General features: G+C 41.7%; 1 protein-coding gene across 1 annotated transcript; it reads right to left on the bottom strand.

The window, feature by feature from the left end:
- Window positions 1-1,186: 1,186 nt before the first annotated feature.
- On the bottom strand, window positions 1,187-21,436 carry LOC134221786 (NADP-dependent malic enzyme-like). Its single transcript, XM_062700971.1, has 4 exons — window positions 21,056-21,436; window positions 2,472-3,870; window positions 2,112-2,406; window positions 1,187-2,045 (listed from the first exon to the last, which is right to left on the bottom strand). The coding sequence occupies exons 1-4, from the start codon at window positions 21,073-21,075 to the stop codon at window positions 1,885-1,887; spliced, it is 1,875 nt and encodes a 624-aa protein (XP_062556955.1). The 5' UTR covers window positions 21,076-21,436; the 3' UTR covers window positions 1,187-1,884.
- Window positions 21,437-26,110: the final 4,674 nt, after the last annotated feature.

Here is a 26,110-nt window from a genome sequence, read left to right as displayed (position 1 = left end):
AAAGAAGCGAAGAAGGAAAGAGAATGAAGAAGAATGAAGGAGGAAGAAAGAAGGAGGAAGAAAGAAGGAGAAAGAAAGAAGGAGGAAGAAAGAAGGAACAATTGAGAAGGAAGAAGAGAAAAGGAAGACACAAGAAGAAAAATAGAAAGTAGAATAAAACAAAAAGGAAGAAGGAATCAAGAAGAAGAAAAGGAGAAAGAAGAAGGGTGGGGAAAAGAAGAAAAAAGATAGAAGGAAGAGGAAGAAGGACGAAGGAAGAAGAAAGATGGATAAGGAGAAGGAAGAAGGAAAAACAAAGAAAGAAGAAGCATGAAAAAAGAAAGAATGAAGAAGAATGCAGAAAGAAAAAGGAAGAAGGGAGAAGAAATAAGTAACATAGAAGAAGGAAATACGAAGGAGAAAGAAGGAAGAGCGAAAAAAAAGTAGAAGGAAAAAGAAGACAGATATACGAAGCAAGAAGGGATAAGGAAGAAGGGGTAAGGTGAAGAAAGAACTTCTCATTCTTCAATTTTCGCTTCTTTTTGCTAAATAATTCGGCCTAATGACCATTCGGCCTTGTGACCTTTGGCCAAATGGCTTTCAGCATAATGGCCTGACACCAAAGTGTACATATATGGCCTCTTTGTACATTTATTTGCTATGATACATGATCTTGTGTTTGCTGGGGATCTCACAGGCGCACGATTTACTCGTACCGGTCGGTGGTCGATCAGCTCCATTGTTACATTCACCAACGATTTGACGTTCGTGGAGGTCAACCACACCCAACCCACCTTTCCGAGCATTTTGATCAATGTGGTAAATAAAGGCGTGTATCCATTTCATCTGTGCTTTCTTATTTATAACATTGGTCAGAACTGCTCGGAATGCTCGGAACGGTTAGTGTTGTTGACCCCCACAAACGTCCAATCAGAGACTAACCAACAGGCAAGCTGGTGCTTACGCATTGGATAACAGATTTAATACAATGCCATGTTTGACATAGTTATAGGATTTCTAAAACGGTACACGTTAGTCATACGTTTATTATCTTACAATGATGTCTAGCATCGCATAGGAAGAAAGGTCCTCGAGGATTAGTCAAATGGATTCCAATGATATTCTACAACACTGAGTGATACCATTCCAATAATGTCTGAAGTATTGCAAGGATTGTGAAACACATATTCGATAATACTCTACACCGTTTTTTAAGGGTAACACAATTTTATTGTAGTCACGAATTGTTGCTGGTTGGATAAATGATATTCAACTTTGTCTTCATTTCATCGAATCCCTCCAACAGATCTTAAAACTTAAATGTCCTACTAGGTGATAATTCAGTACGGCTTTTGTTTGGGAGGCATTCCTCCCTTCTCTTATTTTTCAAGGTTTTAGTTTTTTATAACAATGTAGTTGCAGCTTCCTTTTTTGTTCGCTCATATCTGCTGCCGTGCCTCTAATAATAGCTAATCTAATTGTCGCCCACTGTGTTGGTTGGTGCTCGAACTGTCCTTCTGAGTAGTAGATCTTTGGAGTAAAGTAGGAAAAAATCTATCCACATTTTTCTTCATGCTTTTGCTTTTCAAGAGGAACATCCAATGGTTTGCAGTAGAGCGCGTTTGGCCTACCTTTGATAATGATAAAAGAGCAATTTTACACGTAATTCTAGTCGATTAGCGTTAATCAGCGTTGGTATCACAATCGGTGCGAATTTTTTTTTCAAATGAAAAACCTGATGAAATGTCGTTACTGAGCTTGAGCTCAATCGACCTCATGTCGTCCGACAGAAGAGAATATCTAGGGTAATAAATAAGAAACTAAATTGATACAAAACGAGGGCGAATTGACGATGTGTAAAAGTAAAATAAATACTGGCTGCACTTGAGAAACTGAGCCAAGGTCTTATGCCTGCAGCTTGGTAGGGGTGATGGGGCGAGTAGGAGCTTCCTTCTGTGGGGGCCATTTCCAGGTAACGGGCATGGCACTTTCGTAGTTGAAGTTGTACAAATGAGACTTGATGTACGCCAGCTTGTCCTGTGGTTCGGGGTATGTCGAGGCGAGACCTGGAAAAAACGTTTTTCCAACGATCAATTGTTGTCATTAATGGCGTGATTTGGCAACGATCTTACCTTTCTCGTAAGCATACTTGGTGACTCCGACGGCGATTTCAAGAGAACAGTCCTGAATGGAGCCTAGAGGTGGGTAGAGCGAACCCTTGTCCAGATCTTCCTGAGACACGTGGTCGGCCACAGCCTGAGCAGCAATCAGGAACATGTCCTCTGGGATGTGATGGGTTCCGGTGACGATAACTCCCAAGGCAACACCCGGGAAAATGTAGGCATTGTTGCCTTGACCGGGACTGAAGGTCTTACCACCGAACTGAACTGGAGGGAATGGAGATCCCGATGAGAAGATACAACGGCCCTATGAAAATAAAAAGAAAATTATAATGATTTGAATATCCGTAGGTCTTGATGTAACTAACTCACCTCAGTATTTTCGTAGGCTGCTTGTGCGGTACATTCGGCTTTCGACGTTGGATTCGAAAGAGCAAAAATAATAGGTCGTTTATTGTTCTTGGCCATGGTTTGCAGAATCTCCGGTGTGAAGGCTCCTCCAGCAGCCGATGCACCGATCAGCACAGACGGCTTAACTTCATTGATCACCTCGGCAAAGTTCTTCATCACCTTATGGTCCTTGGCATAGAATGCCTTGTGGCCACCCAATCGGCCTTCCGGACGACCCTTAGCCAGGAGGCCGTCAATGTCGAACAACCAGATCTTGTCGCGAGCTTCCTGTAGTCCGCAACCTTCTGTCTGCATGGCCTTGACCACCAAATCGGCGATACCGATGGCAGCTTCTCCTGCTCCCAGGAAGCAGAAAGTATTTTCCGAAATCTTCTTGCCGGTGATTCGCTTTGATGCCAGCAGTCCTGCTACTGCCACCGAAGCCGTGCCTTGGATGTCATCATTGAAGGTGCAGTACGTATCCCGATATTTATCCAAGAATCTGAATGCATTGTGGTTGCCGAAATCTTCGAACTGGATCAGCGTATTCTGGCCGTACCGCTTCACTACCGCCTCCATAAACTCATCGATAAAGTCATCGTACTCCTTACCAGAAACACGCTTCTGCCGGAGTCCTACATACAAAGGATCCTCCAGCAAGGCCTGGTTATTTGTTCCGACATCAATTACAATCGGAAGACACTGGTGTGGTGGAATTCCAGCCAAGGCAGTGTACAACGCGAGCTTACCGACTGGGATACCCATTCCGCAAGCTCCCAAATCACCCAAACCAAGAATACGCTCCCCATCTGTTACAACGATGGCACGCACATCGTGTTCTGGCCAATTACGAAGGACTTCGTAGACGTAGCCACGATCGTTGATCGTGACGAACAGACCACGGGGTCGTCGGTAGATCAACCCAAACTTCTGACAGGCCAGCCCCACAGTGGGCGTGTAGACGATCGGCATCATCTGCTCGACATCTTCGGAGATCAACTTGAAGAACAGCTTCTCGTTACGATCCTGCAGGTCCACCAGGTAAAGGTACTTGTTGAGATCCTCCTGGTAGCGCGAGATCGAGATTCGGCACAGTTCCAGCTGCTCATCCTGGGACTTGAACCGGGCAGGTTGCAGCCCGTGGATGCCCAGCACCTGGCGCTCCTCAAGGGTGAAGGCCAAACCTTTGTTCAGCCGTGGATCACGCAAGTGATCGATCCCTTGGATCATCGAGGGGCTGATGATGTCGCCGGTAACTTCATGGTAGTCCCGGGTTTGCTGGTGCTGGACGGTGGCAGTGACAGCGGCTTTCGTTAGGGCCCGCTTTGGTGACGCAGTGGCGGCCGAGATCGTTTTCAGTGCGGACGAGGCACCACTCGCTCTGAAAGTGAGATGATAATTTATGTCAGAAAGGGTAATTTAGATAACGATGGGATTGCGCTGTGTTGAATTCACTAACACACGATAGCTATGTAATATATGCCACTTAAGCCAACTGTTTGAGACTATGATAGAGCTAAAGTGTCATGAAACGGAAAAAACTAGATGTAGTGAAGCGGTTTGATAAAAATAAATTAGGCACTGGGTGCTGATTGAATCGAGTATGTAATAGGGCTTTGCTGTAAGATTAAAATAGAAGATCCAACCGATTCGATAATTGAGTTTGTTTCAGTTGGCAGGGTTATGCTCCGAATGCAAGTTCGAGGTCAACATGTGATATGTCAATCAATTTCTATTAAAGAAGTGATGAGTGGATGAGTTTCAATCACGGTCGACAATTCCTTGATTGTTATACCAATCATGAAATCTACGACAAATTCGCGTCGTCTAGATGCATGTAGGCAGGATAAGTAGAGATTATATTATTTAACCACATTAGAGCAAACATCATATTGGTTTGTGGGGTCACGACATTCTGAAACAACTTTCTTTAACTTAGCGTTGTTTTTCAATTAGCAAACTTTTAAAATTAGCAAATCGTATCTAAAACGAGATACAAGATCAGTACAGCTTTGTACAATTCGGACAAACTTGCAGTATTTATGAAAGAATAAGATAAAGACTCTTGGGGATCTGATTTTGGTAAAGAATAATTTGCTACTTCGTAGTGGCATTTGAATTGAATTGAATTCAAAATGAAGCTTTGATTTATAACTTGATAACGGTAATAATTTCTTTAGTAAAATGTCACTATCAATTTTGCATTTTCAGGAGCGATGTTGAAGATTTTTCACCATTTCTACTATTTAAAATACTTGTACACTGGCGTCGGTTTTTACGCGGGGGATACGTTCCACGTAAATCAAAACAACATAAAAAAAGACTTCAATAAAAATCGTTTTTTTTGTTTTCACCTGTTTCCGAACCTTTAAAAAAAAACCGCGTAAAAAAAACTTTTGAAAAAAATCCGCGTAAATCCCGAAAATCGCGTAAAAAACGACTTTTAATAAAAAAATTTCTCTTTTTTCACGCGTAACCAAAGATCTATCGACCTGTTTTAAATATGGTGCATGCTCTTTGTGGAACATAGAATAGAATGTGAATGAAGAATAACTTCTTGGCCATCCAAGAAATTCCTGGAGTAAGGCCTTTTGATCTACACGCGTAACCACACGGCAACAAATCTGATCCCGTTATCATGATTTGTAAATCGTGAAACCAGAAGCTACATTCCTTTATGAAATCATGACTGTGAATCATGAAATCATGACTATAAATCATGATTGCAAGACCGCAATTACCATTTTCGTGATTCCGCGCACCCATTTTATGAGCCAGAAATCATGATCACAGCAAGCGTTATGCGTATCTGTCAAAACGTGCAATCAATCATTTTGCAGCATCGTTCGCGTTCGAAAGTAAAAATGCGAAACTTTTGAAAAAGTATTTATTTTTTATGAAATAAGAAACATTTGACCATTTCTTTTTCATCAGCTCAGTGCCAGTGTTTTCGTGCCATCGTTTTTGTAGGTGTTCTTGTCCGCCAGTGAAATTTTAAATTTCGTTTATTTCGTCGCCATCCTGTTTCCGCTAAAGTTCCGGTAAGTAAGAAAAATTGATGAATTTGAAAGAATAACTTTCCTTTTCTCTCGACTTTTTATGATTAAGTGCTCGTTTTATTCACTTTTTTTAACACAGTTCCCGTTATCGTACGTCCGTCTCCAGTCCGACCAGTTATGTTTCTACTTGCGTCGATCAGTTCCATCCAGTTGCGTCAGTTAGTTTTGTCTACGCTGCATCAGGTACGTGGATCATTTTGCCTTTTCATACAATTTTTAATTCGTGAAATTAAAACTAATACAAAACTAAATTTTAGCATATGCATCAGTATGGATCATGGAATGAACCTCTGCTGCCTGCAGTGATAGCGAAAATAACCCATGAGCAGAAGCTCTATAATCCACTTCTGGACAATGAGACTCTAGAGGTGGATTTTGAAACGATCTTGGACCGTGCAGGGCTGGCCAATTACTCCTACGTAATAATCGTCAGTCACGGAATCACTACTGCCGAGGAGTTCTGCGAGCTAAAGGAAGGCGATTAGAGCTTTTCTGTAGAGTTGCCAGAGATCGTATCTTACTGCGAAAGCTCCAAAAGAACTTGGTAAGACATTTATTTCTTAACTCCCATACTTCCCAATTCCAAAAAAATGGTAGTGAAAGCTTCCTAGTGCATTGGGGTCTATTTTGGCCCAGAGATGATTTAAAAACGTTGCAGCTTTGTAACCAAATGATATAGGGTTTTGAAATTTTCTGACTACTCCTAACTTTTGGAAACGAAAATTTTTGAATGATAACCAGCTTTTAGCGACCTCTAGGAACGCCACAACAAAAAAGTGACACTTTGTGCATTACCGGGTCATTTTTGACGGGATTCCCGATTTGAAATTCAGTGAGATGCGTGCACATGGACATCAAAAACGATATCCCGGCAACAATACATGTGCGATATTTTCACGCATCTTCTACTAAGGGTTACAAAACAAATATTTCCTTTGTGGAAGTGCAGAGCACATGAAGGTCAACCGTTCCAAGCGAGCAAATATCAATCAGAGGCTGGTGATGACCACCACAGCTACGGAAGCAACTAGTACAGTTGCATCTTCAAATGACAGAGCTGGTACGGTACCGACGTTCAGCGACGTTACGGCTGCACGCTGGTTAGCCCGGCCGTTAACAAAAACGAGGATAGCGGAGAATGATGGAGGTATGGTCGTATTGAACAAACTGCCTGGCGGTAAGAAGCTTGCGACTGGGGCAGCGTTGTATGGTGAATATACCTCAGGCGAGCGGTGATCTGGCTGCTTCCAGTGATAATACTGGAAGTACGATCGCGTCGGAGAATGGAAAATGTGTTGAAGCTTCAGAAGAGAGGGATGCTGATACAGGTAATGATACGGGAGCGGTGGAAAGCGCCAGTGCTAGTGGTCAGTCTTCAATCATGGAAAGCCAGACTGCAGATGATGATTTTCAAGTGGTAGTAAAAAATAAAAAGCGTGGACGTCCTTTGAGTAAAGACATCGCCAGAAAAAGACAAATGCAGCAATGCTTTGACGATCACCGAGAAAACGATCAGCATAGGAAAAAGTCAGGAAATTCTTACTAGAGGCAGGTCGAAGAAAATGATGATAGAAGGCAATGAGAAACGGGAGAATAGTATTTAATTTTGTTAGATGTTATAGAACTTTCGATACCCTCTCAGGCTTCAATTGGAGGCTGTTAGTTTTTTGGGATAGTTTTAATTTTTTTGGCTATCAGTAATCTAGCTTTTAGTAGTCAAAATGAATCATGTTTTGAAGATAGCAACGGTAAATCTAAATAGTACAAAAGCTACAGTGAATCAAAATTTGATACGCGACTTCGTTTGGAATCAGGATATAGATTTAGTTTTTGTCCAGGAATTATGCTATGAAAATTTCTCATTTCTCCCATCTCATTTTGCTATTGTCAATATTGGTGAACAAGGTATGGGTACTGGTATATTGTTGAGGAAATTGTTTGAGTTTGATAAGGTGGTTCTTGATCCGAATGGACGAATATCCTCTGTTGTTGTCAACAATATCAACTATATTAACATATACGCCCACTCAGGGACGAATAAAAAGAAAGATAGGGAAGATTTATTCTTAAATGGACTGGCTGTTCATTTGAGTAAATCTGGGATTTGTTATTCGGTTATTGGTGGAGACTTTAACTGTGTTCTCAACCGTTCGGATTGCTCTGGATTCTTCAATGACTCAGCTGGTCTCAGACGTTTAGTAGAATCCTTCCAATGGAAGGACATTATGATGGAATTGAATAAGAATCAATTTACATTTTTTAGAGCCGGGTCGACATCTCGCTTAGACCGCTTTTACGGTCCTCCCAGTTTTCTTAATACCGTTTTAGATGCAGAAACTTTGTCTGTTCCTTTTTCTGATCATTGTGCGGTTGTCGTTAAAGTAAAAGTGGATCCAGACTGCCTTCCATTGAAAGGCAAAGGTTATTGGAAGATCAACTCGAGAATTTTGGAAGATGATACTATTTGTGACGATTTCATAAGAATATATAACTCATGGACCCCAACGGAAGAGCAGCTAGGCGCAGCGTCTCTTGAAGATGGCTGGAGAGATATTCGATCCGCCATTGGTAGCACCGCAACCGCTGCACTTGGCACGGTGCCCCGGATCAGAGAAATGACTGGTGTGACGGTGAGTGTGAGTAGTTAGTGGAAGAGAAGAATGCAGCATGGGCGAGATTGCTGCAACACCGCACGAGGGCGAACGAGGCACGATATAAACAGGCGCGGAACAGACAAAACTCGATTTTCCGGAGGAAAAAGCGCCAGCAGGAAGATCGAGACCGTGAAGAAACGGAGCAACTGTACCGCGCTAATAACACACGAAAGTTCTATGAGAAGTTAAACCGTTCACGTAAGGGCCACGTGCCACAGCCTGATATGTGCAAGGACATAAACGGGAACCTTCTTACGAACGAGCGTGAGGTGATCCAAAGGTGGCGGCAGCACTACGAAGAACACCTGAATGGCGATGTGGCAGACGAAGATGGCGGTATAGTAATGGACCTGGGAGCACGCGCGCAGGACATGATTTTGCCGGGTCCGGATCTCCAGGAAATCTAGAAGGAGATTAGCCAACTGAGAACAACAAAGCCCCTGGGGTTGACCAACTACCAGGAGAGCTATTTAAACACGGTGGTGAGGCACTGGCTAGAGCGCTGCACTGGGTCATTACCAAGATTTGGGAGGAGGAAGTTTTGCCGCAGGAGTGGATGGAAGGTGTCGTGTGTCCCATCTACAAAAAGGGCGATAAGCTGGATTGTAGCAACTACCGCGCAATCACATTGCTGAACGCCGCCTACAAGGTACTCTCCCAAATTTTATGCCGTCGACTAGCACCAACTGCAAGGGAGTTCGTGGGGCAGTACCAGGCGGTTTTATGGGCGAACGCTCCACCACGGACCAGGTGTTTGCTATTCGCCAAGTATTGCAGAAATGCCGCGAATTCAACGTGTCCACACATAATCTATTCATCGACTTCAAAGCCGCATATGATACAATCGATCGGGACCAGCTATGGCAGCTAATGCACGAACACGGATTTCCGGATAAACTGATACGGTTGATCAAGGCGACGATGGATCGGGTGATGTGCGTAGTTCGAGTTTCAGGGGCATTCTCGAGTCCCTTCGAAACCCGCAGAGGGTTACGGCAAGGTGATGGTCTTTCGTGTTTGCTATTCAACATCGCTTTGGAAGGGGTAATACGAAGAGCAGGGATTAACACGAGTGGTACAATTTTCAATAAGTCCATCCAGCTATTTGGTTTCGCCGACGACATAGATATTATGGCACGTAACTTTGAGAAGATGGAGGAAGCCTACATCAGACTGAAGAGGGAAGCTAAGCGGATCGGACTAGTCATCAACACGTCGAAGACGAAGTACATGATAGGAAGAGGTTCAAGAGAAGACAATGTGAGCCACCCACCGCGAGTTTGCATCGGTGGTGACGAAATCGAGATGGTAGAAGAATTTGTGTACTTGGGCTCACTGGTGACTGCCGAAAATGACACCAGCAGAGAAATTCGGAGACGCATAGTGGCTGGAAATCGTACGTACTTTGGACTCCGCAAGACGCTCCGATCGAATAGAGTTCGCCGCCGTACCAAACTGACAATCTACAAAACGCTCATTAGACCGGTAGTCCTCTACGGACACGAGACCTGGACGATGCTCGTGGAGGACCAACGCGCACTTGGAGTTTTCGAAAGAAAAGTGCTGCGTACCATCTATGGTGGGGTGCAGATGGCGGACGGTACGTGGAGGAGGCGAATGAACCACGAATTGCATCAGCTGTTGGGAGAACCATCCATCGTTCACACCGTGAAAATCGGACGACTGCGATGGGCCGGGCACGTAGCCAGAATGTCGGACAGTAACCCGGTGAAAATGGTTCTCGACAACGATCCGACGGGCACAAGAAGGCGAGGTGCGCAGCGGGCAAGGTGGATCTATCAGGTGGAAGATGACTTGCGGACCCTCCGTAGACTGCGTGGTTGGCGACGTGTAGCCATGGACCGAGCCGAATGGAGGAGACTCTTATATACCGCACAGGCCACTTCGGCCTTAGTCTGAATAAATAATAATAATAATATAACTCATGGAAAAGTTTTGCTGCATACTGCTCTAGTAGAAATAATTGGTGGAATTCAGTGTTCAAAAACAAAACAAAACAATTTTTTAAATCAGTAAGCTGGGAAAGAAACAGACGTGTAAGCCAGGAGAAAAGGTATTTCTACTCCGTCTTGAGCAGTCTGCACAACAGACGGTGTCTCGGAGAAGATGTTTCAAAAGACGTACAATTAGTAAAATCAAGATTGTTTGAGATCGAAAATGATATCATAGCTATTTTTCGACTTATTTGGGAACAGCTAGTGCTGATAACACAATGCTTAATCCGAAGAATGATCCATTGAATCACGTTACGAAAAAGCTAACTGCCGAGCAACATTGGGATTTAATCAAACCTATTACAGAGGACGAAATGTACAATACATTGAAACTGTGTAAAAAGAAGAAAAGTCCAGGTCCTGATGGATTAAATTACGAATTCTATCTGAAAAATTTTGATTGCGTGAAGGAAGATTTAATTAGGGTTTTCAACGATTATTTAGCTGGGATTGAACTTCCACCAAAGGAGTTTTCTGCTGGAATAGTCACTCTAATACACAAAAGTGGTAGTAAGCATAATCTTGAAAATTACAGGCCAATCAGTCTCTTAAACTGCGACTATAAATTATTTACTAAGATTATAGCAATACGGGTATCTCGCTTTTTAGAACATTTATTAGGCTCAGCACAAACCGCTTGCATTCCTAACAAGTCATGTACTGATAATTTGAAAGACATTCGTAGACTTTTGCTCCGTGCCAACGACTCGTTACGTTTTAAAGGTGCATTAGTTAGCATAGATTTACAAAAGGCGTTTGATAAAGTTGATCACAGTTATCTTTGGAAAGTATTGAAAAAGTTCGATTTTCCTGATGTTCTGATTCAGTGCATTCAAAATTTGTACAATAGTGTATCTTCAAAAGTTTTATTCAACGGTTTTCTAACAAGCGATATCAAAATAAATTGCTCTGTCAGGCAGGGATGTCCGCTTAGCATGGTATTATTTGTATTATATATTGAACCACTTTTATGCAAAATAAACAATAGCATCTCCGGTGTCCTTGTCTATGATAAGTTCATCAAAACGATTGCGTATGCTGATGACATTAATATCTTCATCAAAAACGATGAAGAGTTTGATTTGCTTATACAAATTTTGAACTCTTTTGAATCGTTTGAGAAAATAAAGATAAACGTAGATAAATCAGCGTATATGCGACTGAGAAAATGTTTTTTGGGGCCTCAAGTGATTGCAGAAGTAGATAATCTAAAGATATTAGGAGTGAATTTCGCTTATAAAACAGCTGTTACAATCAATACAAATTATGACAGACTTATAAAGAATATCAAAAGAATAGTTCATTTACATAGTAGTCGAAACTTAAATTCAATGGAGAAAAGTTGGCTAACCAACTGTTTTGTGCTTTCAAAGTTTTGGTATTTAGCGCACTGAAAAAACATATCGCTGAGCCTGTCATAAGACGAGTTTAAACAATCCCATTGAATTCCACCACTTAATTGTATCCTGACAGATACGTATTTCGACCTCAACAGTAAGGCCGTCTTCAGTGTCTCGTGCTTTACTCGACGCGAGTCAAATCAAGTCCGAGACGCTGAAGACGGCCTTACTGTTGAGGTCAAAATACGTATCTGTCAGGATACAATTAAGTGGTGGAATTCAATGGGATTGTTTAAACTCGTCTTATGACAGGTGAAAACATTCCACTAAAAAGCTCAAAATAATTTTCTTATCAACATATCGCTGAGATAAAATCATGTGTGGGGAAGTTTTTATGGTCCGGTTTTATATTTAAAGCTAACAGAGATCAACTTTATTTAGAATATTTTAAACTGGGATAACACCAACTATTCTGAAGAGTACATTTTAGCTAATATAAAAACTCAAAATTTACCACTGAATTTTAAAGAATATATAGAAGAAACAAGTAATATTAGAGCAATATCGTATTTGAATTCAGCTATTTATAGACATTTAATTTCAAATAAAAACATATTTCCGACAGTTAAGGTTGATCTTCCAACAATTCAATTGGAGACTGTTTGGAGAAATCTAAGGTTTAAATTCATTTGTTCTGACAACAAATCTACATGTTTCGCGTTTTGGAATAATAGCAAATAAAGAAAAACTTGTTGCTTATAACATTGGAAGGATTGAGAATAGCATCTGTGACCAGTGCTCACTTTCTGATAGTAATCAGAATAGAATGGAACAATGCACTTCTGCCCAGATTATCTCAAGTTGGACAAAGTCCACAATATTAAAACATTGCCATATCAAACTAAATAAATTAGAGGATATTCTTCAATTCGAAATCAACGAATCCAAACAAAATGAAAAAGCTGCCTTATGGTTAACTCTCAGGGCAATTTCTTTCAACATAAAACATTACCCAAAGCCGAATCTGTACATGTTCAAAAAAGAAATTCGTGAAATTAGATGGGAAAATAGAATTTTCTTCAGACGTTGCTTCGGAAACTTCATAAACATCTGTTAAAAGTAGGAGTTTTGTAGGTACGCTAAACATGTAAACTATAAAACAGGTAGACTTCGATATAACGTACATATCGTTTTCAAGTTTGTACGTTATATCGAATTGTACGTTATATCGAAGCATGAGTAATCATTCTTATTTTACACTACATAAATGTTGTACTATCATGTACTTTATGGGCGATTTTTTTTTATATAATGCTCAGCTAGCTTTTCTTGTGAACAATTCCTATATAAATTCTATATAGTACTTTATTTTATATAATCTATCTATCTATCTATCTATCTATCTATCTTCTATCTTCTATCTTCTATCTATCTATCTATCTATCTATCTATCTTCTATCTATCTTCTATATATATATAAAAACTCAATGTTTGTATGTTTGTATGTATGTTTGTATGTATGTTCCAGCATAACTTCGGAACGCATTGACCGATTTTAACCAAATTTGGAATACACATTCTTTATCTTAAGGAAACGACGATAGGGGGGTTATAGATGCTGTTCGGAAAAGGGGGAAGGGTGTGGGGGGAGGGGTATTGCTTAGTCATCCATCAACTCAGTGTACTTTCTGAACCCCTTGGCCGATCTCAACCAAATTTGGGACACACATTCTTTATATTAAGGAGCCGACGATAGGGGGGTTATGGATGCTGTTCGGAAAAGGAGGAGGGTGTGGGGGGAGGAGTATTCCTTAGTTATCCATTAACCTAGTGTACCTTCTGAACCCCTTGGCCGATCTCAACCAAATTGGGAACACTCATTCTTTATCTTAAGGAGACGACAATAGGAGGGTTATGGATGCTGTTCGGAAAAGTGGGAAGGTTGGGGGGGAGGGGTATTGCTTAGTCATCCATTAACTCAGTGTACCTTCTGAACCCCTCTGCCGATCTCAACCAAATTTGAGACACACATTCTTTATCTTAAGGAGACGACGATAGGGGGGTTATGGATGCTGTTCGGAAAATGAGGAGGGTGTGGGGGGAGGGGTATTGCTTAGTCATCCATCAACTCAGTGTACCTTCTGAACCCTTGGCCGATCTCAACAAAATTTGGGACACACATTCTTTATCTTAAGGAGACGCCAATAGGAGGGTTATGGATGCTGTTCGAAAAAAGGGGAGGGTGTGGGGGGAGGGGTATTGCTTAGTCATCCATCAACTCAGTGTACCTTCTGAACCCCTTGGCCGATCTCAACCAAATTTGGGACACACATTCTTTATCTTAAGGAGACGACGATAGGGGGATATGGATGCTGTTCGAAAAAGGGGGAGGGTGTGGGAGAGGGGTATTGCTTAGTCATCCATCAACTCAGTGTACCTTCTGAACGCCTTGGCCGATCTCAACCAAATTTGGGACACACATTCTTTATCTTAAGGAGACGGCGATAGGAGGGTTATGGATGCTGTTCGCAAAAAGGGGAGGGTGTGGGAGGAGGGGTATTGCTTAGTCATCCATCAACTCAGTGTACCTTCTGAACCCCTTGGCCGATCTCAACCAAATTTGGGACACACATTCTTTATCTTAAAGAGACGACGATAGGGTGGTTATGGATGCTGTTCAGAAAAGGAGGAGGGTGTGGGGGGAGGGGTATTTCTTAGTCATCCATCAACTCAGTGTACCTTCTGAACCCCTTGGCCGATCTCAACCAAATTTGGAACACACATTCTTTATCTTAAGGAGACGATGATAGGGGGGTTATGGATGCTGTTTGGAAAAGGAGGAGGGTGCGGGGGGTGGTGTATTGCTTAGTCATCTATCAACTCAGTGTACCTTCTGAACCCCTTGGCCGATCTCAACCAAATTTGGGATACACATTCTTTATCGTAAGGAGGCGACGGGAGGGGGGTTATGGCTTTTGTTCGGAAAAGGGGGAGGGGTATTGCTTAGTCATCGATCAACTCAGTGTACCTTCTGAACCCCTTGGCCGATCTCAACCAAATTTGGGACACACATTCTTTATCTTAAGGAGACGACGATAGGGGGGTTAGGGATGCTCTTTGGAAAAGGGGGAGGGTAAGGAGGGAGGGCAATTGCTAAGTTATCGATCAACTCAGTGTAACTTCTAAACCCCTCAGCCGATATCAACCAAATTTGGAACACACATTCTTTATCTTAAGGAGAACGACGATAGGGAGGGTAAGCATGCTCTTGGAAAATAAGAGATGGTATGTGGGGAGGGGTATTGTTTAGCAATCGATCAACTCAATGTAAGTCTTGAGCCCCATGACCGATTTGAACCAAATTTGTATCAAATATTGTCTGTCCTAAGGAAACGATTTTAGTGGATATTGGTAGGTCCGTTTAAAATGGGGAGGTTGTGAGAGAGAGGTATTGTTTAGTTGGTGATCTATTCAACATAACTTCTTAACCCATTTCCGATGTTCATCAAATTTGGAACCCATATTCTCTGTCTATGAAAGACTATATCAGACTGGGTAGGACTGTCATAGCTGAACGAGAGAGAATATATTTATTAAACGAACAGTTTAGTATACCTTTTTATCGCATGGGTGAATTCAAACCAAATATTTAAACACGTATTGTTTACCCAAAGGAAACTATTTTAGAGAGGCTTGGAGGGTTTTTGAAATGCGGAGGATGTTGGGGTTAGGTATTGTTTAGAAAACGACTTAATTCAAAATCCTTCTTATTTAGTTCATCCGAGGTTCTTTGACATTGTACAATGCTCCGAAAACAATTCTTCAAAAATAGCAAATCCTCGACAATAACATTTCCCTGAAAATGACATATCCCTGACTGAAGCAGGCTATTAACATAACACTATTTGGCCTAAGGTCATTCGACATGGAGTGAATTTGGGATAATACTGAACAGCATCAGAAAAATCTTTCATAGAAAGCATGCATTTGCTGGGTATAAAGCAATGATAATTGTTACCCTTCATCGGAATCATAGTTTGCCCAGTGAAAAGCAATGAATAATGTGTTTCCTTCTGGATGGTGGATGTGATTTCTTCTTTAAAAGTAGGCATTTTTCTGGAATAAGGCAATGGTGAGTGTGAGTGATATGCGTTTGCCCGGAATAAGACATCGGTGGATGTTTTTCCTTCTTTAGAAATAGACGTTTGCCCGGAATAAGGCTATTCAAACCCCCTTCTTCAAAATCAATCAATGTTTCCAAAAGCTTTCTTTTAATCAAATGATGAAGTATCAACAAGTAAACACAATTACCCTGTTAATCAATTGGTTTTATTATTTTTCGATTGTGAAAAAAAAAACTGCGAACCAAACTGGCAACTCCGAGCAAGGCCGGGTACATAAAGCTAGTTCTATATAAAGTACAGGAAATAAGAGGCTAAGAGGCACTGGAAACACAAGGCTTGCACCGTTTGTTTTATTTATTGAGTATCCGCGATCTTAAGTGGATTTAAACTAGGACACGATGGGGCACGTGACTCGCCAAATTGAATATTTTCATAAATATTTAATTATATACGCCAACATTATTCTGAAAGAAAGCTGATATCACGGTAATTTTTATCAATTTTATTCGAAATTTCCGATGGAATTTCTAGAGAAGTTCCTGAATAAGTCTGGAGTCTGGAGTCTGGAGAATTATATGATTTTTTCATCGGAAATTCCTTTGATATTTTTTCAGAGATTCTTTTAAGAATTCTTTTCTTCAATTAAATCATACAAAATACCTGAATTCTATCCTATATTTTGTTGGATGCATTCTTCCAGAAATTTTAATACTTTCTTGAAGGAATTTTCAACAAAATGTTTGAAGGGATTTTTGATGGAATTTTCAACGAAAAAGTCAAAGATTTCCTAAAGGGATATGCCAAGAAATTCCAAACGGCATTTCCAAACTATTTCCCAAAGGAATGCCTAAAAAATCAAAAGAATTCTCCGAAGTATTTTCCGCTGGTATGTCCGAAAAACATTCTAAAGGAATTTCCTGAGAAATGCTTAAAGAAATTCTGGAAATTCTAAAGAAAATTCCAGAGGAATTTCCGAAGAAATTTCTGAAAGAGTTGCTGAAAAATTGAGGAATATGCGTAATTTCCTACAGGAAGATCTGAAATATTTGCTGGAGAAAGTTCTAAACGAATTTCTGGGGTACTTTTTAGAAAATTCAGATTTTTTTTATTTTTGTCAACGTCTTTTTTAATTTAGAAATTAAGTTCGCCGCTTACAGGAATTTCTGAAGAAATTTATTTGCGAAGGAATCTCCATGGCGATTTCCGGTGGGATTCCTGAAGGAACTCTTAAATGAATTCCTAAAAAAAATCTAAAGCAACTTCCGAAGAAGTTCTTAAGCGAATTTTCAAAACCTTAATAATTTTCCGAAGGAATTTGTAAAGGAATTCCAAAACGAATCACCAAAGGAATTTTTGAAGGAATATTCGAAAGAATTCGATTCGAAGAATTTTCTCATTAGGTAGATTCTGAAGTAATTCTTAATATTCATTCTTTTCGAAAAACATTGAGGAGGAATTTACGCTGCCTCAACGCTGTCTCTTGTCCCAAATACTTTCTCTCTACTCTGTAACTTCCAACTTTGGTAACTTTGTAACATCCGTTTGCTTCAAAATACTTTGGAATAGTGACCGCATCCCAGGGTCATGACCTCCTTTTTCAAGTCAGTGACCTCATCTCACAGTATCGACTCAATTACGGCACCACTTAATGGCTAGTTAACGAAGATACTTCAGGCCTTCTGGTGTTGGGTTGGAGGACTATTGTGAGTGGTTGGATGTGGTCTTAAAGGGTGGTGGAGGCTAATCATGCCCTGCTCTACTGCAGTTCCTAAGGTACTGGGAAAACCTACGAGACGAGTTTTACCTGCCATTCACAAACAATTAACGCATTAGACTACATTTTCAAGATTTTTTTCGGAAACACTCATCACTTTTATTCTAGAATTTTTTTTTAGATATTCCTGGGATGATTTCTAAAAGTGGGCTTTTCTTGAAAGAAATTAAAGAAAGAATACGATGAGAAAGTATTGACCTAATGTCTAAGGGAAATTCTGAAACAATTGCTGGAAGAATTTTCGAAGGAATTACTGGATTCATTTCGGGATGATGTTTTGATGAAATCCCTCCGGGAATTGCCGGAGTTCCTGAAGGAATTTCCGAAGGAATTCCTGTAGAAATCTAGGAATTTCTTCGCAAATTCTATATCAAGTTCTTTCCTAAATTCCTTTAGGAATTGCTTGAAAATATATTCAGGAAACTCCTTCGGAGATTCTTTTAAGAATTCCTTAAAAAATACCATTGAACATTCTTTAAAATATTCTTCCAGAAATTACTTTACGAATTCGTTTCGAAAATTTATTTAGTTTTTTTTTCATCCATTCATGAATTTAATCAGATTTTTTTAAGAATGAATTCATATATTCTTTTTGCAAATATTTTGAAATTTCCTACAGGAATTCCTCTACAAAATTCACCAGAAATTATTTTGGGAGCTTCTCCAGGAATTTCTTCTAGGATTAATTTTAAAATAATCTGGTACACATTCATAGCCTGGATCTACAATACCATTACTTCACTCGACATTAGCTGACTTAGACCTGAAACCAACCCGTCATCAATTCTGACTTTGACTAATATCAACTAGACATTCCCAAAACCTCATTAACTCAATATCATCCAATACCTCGGGAGAATTCTGAGGATAGTGGGGAAAACAGTAATTAATGCTTCTAGTTGATAAAATTAGACAATAATGCCATCCCTACATCCCTACATGATCATAACGATTTAGTAAATTATTTTGTAATAACTACCAAAATTAAAATTATTTATCAAACTGTACGTTATAACGGGGAAAAATGTACGCTATATCGAGTGACGTTACATCAAGTGTATATCGGGGGTACGTTATATCGAAGATTACCTGTATCATGTAGCGCTAAAATATTGTTATTAAAAAAAAAAACAGTTTTGCATCATGTTCAAATGTAACTAAGTTCCTGTTACATAAGTAAAGACATTATTCAGAATAGTAATATTTTTCACGTGGTTTAAGTTGTAAATATTAAAAATTATTAGTAGAGCTTATTTGACTCTTCAGCTAAATTTGTTACATCCTAATCCTTTTTCAATGTTCTATTCAATTTTTGTGTCTGATAATTTCTGTGGCTTTCTCAGCAAAAAGAAACAATTGAATTTAGTAAATGTTACAAAACAAGTGTGAAGAATTTTTATTCAACTTCAAATTTTGTACAAAATTTATCACATGAAGATCTGATATTCCTTGCCGTTAGAAGCCTTTTCAATAGCTTCCTTTTGTACTTAATAAGATGAAGGAGAGATCTCTGAAAGTAGTGTCGTTTTAAGAAGTGGCCGGTATTGGGAGGTGTGCGGCGCTGGGGAATCTCCCCGTAAATAGTTACCCGGGCAGAAGCCATGAACAGAATAGCAAAACATGATATGGACTTGCTTGCTATAAGAGATAAAAGAACAGGCAACAATATCAAAAAATTGCACCGAGATATCATTTAAATATCAAGATATGCTATGGATAGGAACAAATCAATGGCACATGATATTGATCACTTATTACAAATAGCATAACTTGATCTCTTCATGATATTTTAGTGCAAAATATTGATATTGTCGTCTGATCTTTTATCTCTTATATCAATCATGTCCATATCTGATTTTGCTATCTTATCAACATTTGATATTATTGAGATATTTTATTCTACTCGGGTAATGATCCGCCTCACGAAACGATCTTTCACATACGGGGCGATTTCTAAAGTAATTTCCATACAAACTTCAAACTGCTCGTACTCAGTTAAATTATAACCAATTCAGTTGAAAATTTAGGAGGTTCACCAAACAAAACAGCAAATGTTATCGTTCACGCTCTAATCAAAATGATTATCAAAATGTTTTACGTAATTTACGTTGGGCGGTTGTATCTTGTATATAACCCTTCTGATTTTTTATTTAATACATCTATATATCGTATAAATAATTGTAAGTTGATAGCCGAAAAATAAGTCAATTTAATATCGAATAAAGGGTATTTTGGGTTTGGTATTTTTTTTTCACATGTCCTCCTTTTTCAACCACATGTCCTCCTTTTTGGCACGATTCGAAGGAATCGATTGGCGCGATTTCATATTATCACCCTAATCAAAACAGAAAGCCATTTGTTTTCTGTTTGTTCCCACTGAAATCTAATCCAACAGAAATTAATTCTCTAATTGAAAATGCCACCTACATGCTGCAGCGCTTGTCGTGTTTGTCATTGATAAGGAAATATTTTAATTCCTTTAATGGATTCATTTGCATCGAAGTGTCACCATTCCCATCACGTGTGAATTCGCGTAAATATATCTACATAAACATCAACGTACAAATTCACAGCCGTATCGTGCTATCTGTCAACTTCCGCAAGCGCTTACAGCTGATACCGACCGTACGTCGTATGGCTACCACTTGTTTGTACGGTAAGTTATCACTTCATCGGCCCCCACAACAAATAGCCAGCGATAAACCTCTCGCAAAGATGCGCATTGGCGGCCACGCACCATACACACACACCGCCGCTTCTCAACATTCATCGCGCGTATACGCGCAAACGTCATGGATTACTTCAAGGTCAATGTTTCGCCGTTCCCCCGTGAGTCAAGGCTGCTGATGATGCCGATTTGTCTTCGTTGGGGGGATTCAAAATTAGGTCACAGTACCTCGTCATAGTAACGAGTGCTAAATTAATGAAATCCACACATTTTTTGCGTTTAGATGGCATTGTAGAACAGAGGGGAACTTTCACATGACTCACTCCAGTATGAGCGAGTTATAAGCTCAGGAAGTGTCGTTCAATGAAGTGTATCGAGTGTGGCCTCTGCTCCGTGTTTTTTCAGGGTTACTGATAAAATGTATACAAACAAACAGTCGAGGAGGCAGATGCGGAAACATGTGACACAGTGGAGTCGCAGGGTATTTTGTGTGACACGAGTCGTGAGGAGCGTGCGCGTGCTTTGTGCTTCTCTTTACAGAGAGTACATACACTTGGCTGCTCACCTGATGAAAAAAGATACTTCAATTGAACAGTTTTCTTCTGTTACGTCACCAATCGCTTGGTGGTTTCTTGGTGAATGGATTTTCCCTTAAATTAATTCATAATGATTATTTCAGATAATTTTAGTTTAGTTCATTGACCCGTTGAGGAAATTTTACTGAGTCATTCTGGTTGATGAAAGCCATGACCATTCCAGATTCAGTCCATGGACACACAAATACATACGCTATAAGATCAAACAAAAAGAAGACCAAAATTTCATCCCCAAAAAATTCCAATCGATCATTACTGACTCCGTTCCTTCAGCTTGACGTACTCAAATGCACAAAGTGACATAATTACTCTCATTACCAATGATGAACAACTTACATAACTTGTCTCGCCAGCATTTTGCTGCTATTTTCGGGTCTAAATAATCCCCAAAATTCTGCACAGGTTGCTGCGATCTGGCACCAATTTTGCACTCCACAAAGAAGAAAAATCCGCACTCTCACTCGCGTGAAGCAGATTCCAACTTTTCTACGACCGTTCCTGCGAACGAGCAACTAGCTACTTTGCTATCCACCACCGCACCGTTTCGGAACCTTCGATCCAATCGAAGCCGTGTCACACCCGCGCGAATCACAGGACCTTCAGGGTCACCAGCAAAATTTCTGAAAATTTTGCCTGAAACGACGCGAAACCAAACTCACCCGTACCGTTCTACTTTCTGTCTGGCGGCCGTGTCTCTCGGCTTGCGTTGTCCAACCCGCCTGCTTGGATATATCAATGAAGGGCGAAAACGCTCTCCCCATTCTCGGAAGAGTTCCCAATCCTGCTATGAATGCCAACCGCCGAGCAATTGAGGTAACGGCGTATATGTGCGAAATCACTCTCTCGCGAGCGGGCGAACGGTAGTTATCCATCCCTCGTTGTCATCCATAACCTACAACATCAGCAGTCAGAACAGAGTTTCGCAGAACCGGTCCGAGTTGGTTTTACCAGCTGTCAGCTGGTTGGCTTCTCCGTTCGCGAAAAGGGGTTCCTAGGGAGTGCCATAGCATCACGGGGTTCAACTCGTTCATTGAAAACTTGTTTGTTTTTGCGTTGTGTTTTCCGTTTGGTGGTACCTGTTTAGGGCAAAATGCGTAAGAATATTCTTAAAGTTGGTGTTTTTTAGCAGCTTTGCGAGTGCAATATTGGCGCCCAATAAAATAGATTGGCGAATAGAGTTTCTCACTAAGTGTCAAGAACGTCATTGTATTGGAAAAGTTAATATTGCAACATAAATGCCATCCTATGTAGTAGACTTTACAAACAGACTGACTTAAGAGCCACGCACAATGAATACGTTTGCGTGCGTTTTGACAGTTTTTCCATGAGAAAACTGTCAAAACGTACATTTAGTAAGATAATTTTCTGAACATTGAACTCTAGCGATTAGGGAGATAAGGGGGTAACTGCATTGATCGATTTTTCTTCATCGATGTTTTCTCCTCTTCAATGCTGCGAGTTTCATTTTTTTTGGGTGATAAAGGACTAACCAAAATTCCAAAATCCAAGCCTCGGCCCATTCCCCCTTTGATCCCACTAAACAACAATGGCTCTAATGATCGCTCGATAACTCCTGCAGAGAAGACAACCGAAATAGGTCGCCATTTCGGAGGAGTTAGAGGTCACAGCTGACGAATTGACGGTCTATATCAAATCATCAAAAAATATGATCAACGCTACAATCTTCCCAGCCACCTGGTGATAATCATCAACAATTACCTATCGGCAAGGACATTCCGGATCTCAATCAACGGAGTGAATTCCAATGCGCACAATATCGTCGCAGGCGTCCCTCATAACAGTAAGGGAAACTGGGGTAATATGCACCCCGTGGCAAAACGACCCTTTGGCATTTTAGTGTACATTTCGGCAGTTTTTCCAGAGTGTTTAATACAGCGGATGTAGTTAGGATCTCGAACTACCAATCCAGTAGTACACATTCTTGAAAATATTCCTGAAACGTCGCTAAAAATGCCAAAAGGTTTTCCCCGGGGTGCATATTACCCTAGTTATCCCTATCCTCGGTCCTCTGCTTTTCAATCTGTTCGCCTCCGCCATGCTAGAACCTCCGGAAGGCGACATTCTGTCTCTGTTCACAGATGACACCTCCATCGTCTACAACGGTAGAGTGATCAGAGCGCTAGTGGCAAAACTCCAACGAGGCCTGGAAGCCCTTGCACCAGCTGGAAGATTTGTATCAGCGCGGGAAAGACCCAGGTCACTATTTCCCCCACTGTAAATCCCTTAAACATGTTCCTCCTAAGGACTGTAAAATCATGCTCAATGGCACGACTGTGGAATGGTTGAAACTACTGTACCCTTTGAATCGGTCTGAATTACCCCGCTTGGGGAATCATCGGATGTCGGTCGCACGGTCAAGTAGTTGCTGCTCCAGAAAAAAATTCAAGCGTTATTCTGAGTTCGATTATGTGTTTTAGTGATTTAAAATGCGTGTTGTTGGGGAAAGTAACAAAGAGAAAGCTGATTTTAGACGAACTTTCTTCATAGAACAAAGTTTAATCGTTTGGGGTTGGTACACCCAACCGGTGATTGCTAGGTTTTCTAACAATTTTGTATAAGAACCTACCAAAACCTGTTGAAGAATTGGGCATATGCGAAAATGCTAGATCCTTATACTAATATTGTATGGGACCCAGTGGCGTAGCCAGAAAATTGGCTTGGGGGGGGTTTTCTGAACATTTTTTGTTTTCGTAAAATAAAATTTCTCCCAAAATTATGTCTCTGGGGGGGGGGGGTTATACCCAAAACCACCCCCGTGGCTACGCCACTGATGGGACCTAACAATTTTGCATACTTTTCTTACAATATTTGTTTGTGAGCTTACATTTTATACATACGAATCCAACAATTTCGCCCAGTTTTTATACAGGTTTTGGTAGATTCTTATACAGAATGTGTTAGAAAATCGAACAGTCACTGGTTGGGTGTAGCGGAATCATGGCGTCAATGTTGGTCCGAGCATCGGCTGTCGGCAGGTGGTTGCTGCAGAAATTTTTTCACTAATGAGGTGTCCGTAGCGATTTGGAACTCGTTCTCACAACTGATCCGTTCGTCCGCTGATGGTCCTGTGATGTCCATCGCTTACTGCTTCCGTCGATAAACTGGCTGGAGCACGAAGTGTGCGCTCTTTATACCATGGATCGGCATAACTTCTTCTCCTGAATTTTACCTCCGCTTTGACAGATGCCCATGTCTGAAACTTGATTATGAATCTTATTCTGGGGTCGTGGGATCAAAGCCCACCGAAGGGGCGGTTACCCTCCAATACCTTTTCCGAACTAAATCTATCACATGTTGTACATATGCATAATCAAGTTTCAGACATAGTAACTAATTTCCACTCCGGGTGGCTTAATACCCGGCATATAGGCAATTAACTTTGAATGTGAAATGTGAAAAGCAATGGTGGAAATTAGCAAGTCCAGACACCGAATTTCGGATAGCAAGAAATCGTCCAAATTGTCCGATGAAGAATTCATTCGGACCAAATTTGAACCATTTGATTCACATGACATTGTACGTTACACAGAAACATATTTGACGAAGAAACTTTAACAAATCAACCCCTTGAAAAAGGCCCTAAATGGACCGAAACGTCGGGAAAAGATTGAAAACATAGTTTTCAATTCCCTCCAAGACTGCGAAGCCAAATATTTCCCAAATAATGTTCCTAGATGTATAAGACTGCTTCTGCTTCTTGCAATGGACATAATAACTATATCGAAGCAGCCAAACTTATTCTCATTGAAGTGTTCAAAAAATGCATCCATAACGTTTGAAAAATCTAATAATCATAAAGGTCTATGTAAGTTTTGACATAAATTATGATCTTGCACAATGCACATCTTCCCAATCCGTTGCCCCCCTCAAGGAGCTCGGGTGCCCCCTCAAGGGGCATTGTGCCCCCTATCAAGGGTCATGGTGCCCCCCTTTCAAGGGTCATAGTGCCCCCCTTTCAATGGGCTCGGGTGCTCCCCCTCGGATACCCCCCTCAAATATGCCCCCCCTTTCAAGGGGCTTGGGTGCACCCCCCCTTTCAAGAGGCCAGTTCCCCCTTGTCAAATGTGCCCTCCTTTAAAGGGGCTTGGGTGCCCCCTCTAAGGGCTTGGGTGCAGCCCTTTCAAGGCATAAGTGCCCCCCCTTTCAAGGGGCATGAGTGCCCCTCTCTTTAAAGGTGCTCGGTTTCACCCCCTAGCAACACACATATTCCATATAGGTTACTGCAACTCATATGTGACCGAAATCAGTCACAAACAAGTTGCTGCAACCATTTTGGTCTGACTTGTGCTGCTCGGGCCCCCTTTCAAGGGTGCCCTCCCTTTCAAGGGGCTTGAGTGGAGCTTGGTGCCTCGGTGCTCGGTGCTTTCGCGGGGCTCGGTTTCCCCCTCCTTTCAAAAGGCTCGGTGCCCCCTTTTCAAATGTGCCCTCCTTTCAAGGGGCTTGGGTGCCCCCCCCCCCCTCTAAGGGCCTGGGTGCACCCGCTTGGGTGCCTTCCCCCTTTTGCAAGGGGCTAAGGTGCACACACTTTCAAGGGGCTTGGGTGCCCCCTCCCTTTCAAGGGAAGATCCATAAAGTACGTCACGCAAAAATCGGCGATTTTTGACCCCCCCTCCCCCCTTCGTCACCCTTTTTGTAATAAACCCCTAAAATTTTTGTATGGATCGTCACGCTGCTCTGACCCCCCCCCCCCTAGAGGCGTGACGTACTTTGTGGACGGCCCCCAAGGGGTTCGGGTGCCCCCCGCCCCCCTCAAGGGGCTTTAGTGCCCCGCTCAAGGGGCATGGTGCCCCTCTTTCAAGGGGCATGGTGCCCCCCTTTCAATGGGCACGGTGCCCCCTTTCAAGGGGCACGGTTTCCCTCTCTTTCAAGGTGCTCGGTTTCCCTTTGTTTCAAAGTATTCGAATGCATCCACCTTTCAAGGGGCTCGGGTGCCCCCCCTCAAGGGGCTTGGGTGCCCTCCTTTCAAGGGGCTCGGCTGCCCCCCTCAAGGGGCTTGGGTGTCCCCCCTCAAGGGGCTCGGCTACCTCCCTTTCAAGGGGCACGGTGCCCTTTCAAGGGGCTCGGTTTCCCCCCTTTTCAAGGGACTCGAAAGCCCCCTTTTTCAAGGAGATCGGGTGTCCCCCTCCTTTCAAGGGGCTTGGTAGCCCTCCTTTCCAGGGGCTTGGTAGCCACCCCTTTCAAGCGGCTTGGCTGCCTCCCTTTCAAGGGGCTCGGGTGCCCCCACCCCCCTCGAGGGGCTTGGGTGCCATCCTTTCAAGGGGATCGGCTGCCCTCCTCAAGGTGCTTGGTTGCTCCTCCCCTCAAGGTTCTTGGGTGCCCCCCTCCCTCGAGGGGCTTGGATACCCTCCTTTTAAGCGGCATGGGTGTCCC

Source organism: Armigeres subalbatus, chromosome 1 (genome assembly GCF_024139115.2).
Source record: "Armigeres subalbatus isolate Guangzhou_Male chromosome 1, GZ_Asu_2, whole genome shotgun sequence".
Taxonomy (NCBI): domain Eukaryota; kingdom Metazoa; phylum Arthropoda; class Insecta; order Diptera; family Culicidae; genus Armigeres; species Armigeres subalbatus.
This window is presented reverse-complemented; position numbering and strand designations above follow the sequence as displayed.

Coding starts and splice junctions, on each gene's coding strand:
- LOC134221786 (XM_062700971.1), bottom strand. CDS start 21,075: ATGCTGGCGAGACAAGTTAT. Junction 3,871..21,055: donor ATGCTGGCGAGACAAGTTAT/GTAAGTTGTTCA, acceptor TCTCACTTTCAG/AGCGAGTGGTGCCTCGTCCG. Junction 2,407..2,471: donor CAGCCTACGAAAATACTGAG/GTGAGTTAGTTA, acceptor TTATTTTCATAG/GGCCGTTGTATCTTCTCATC.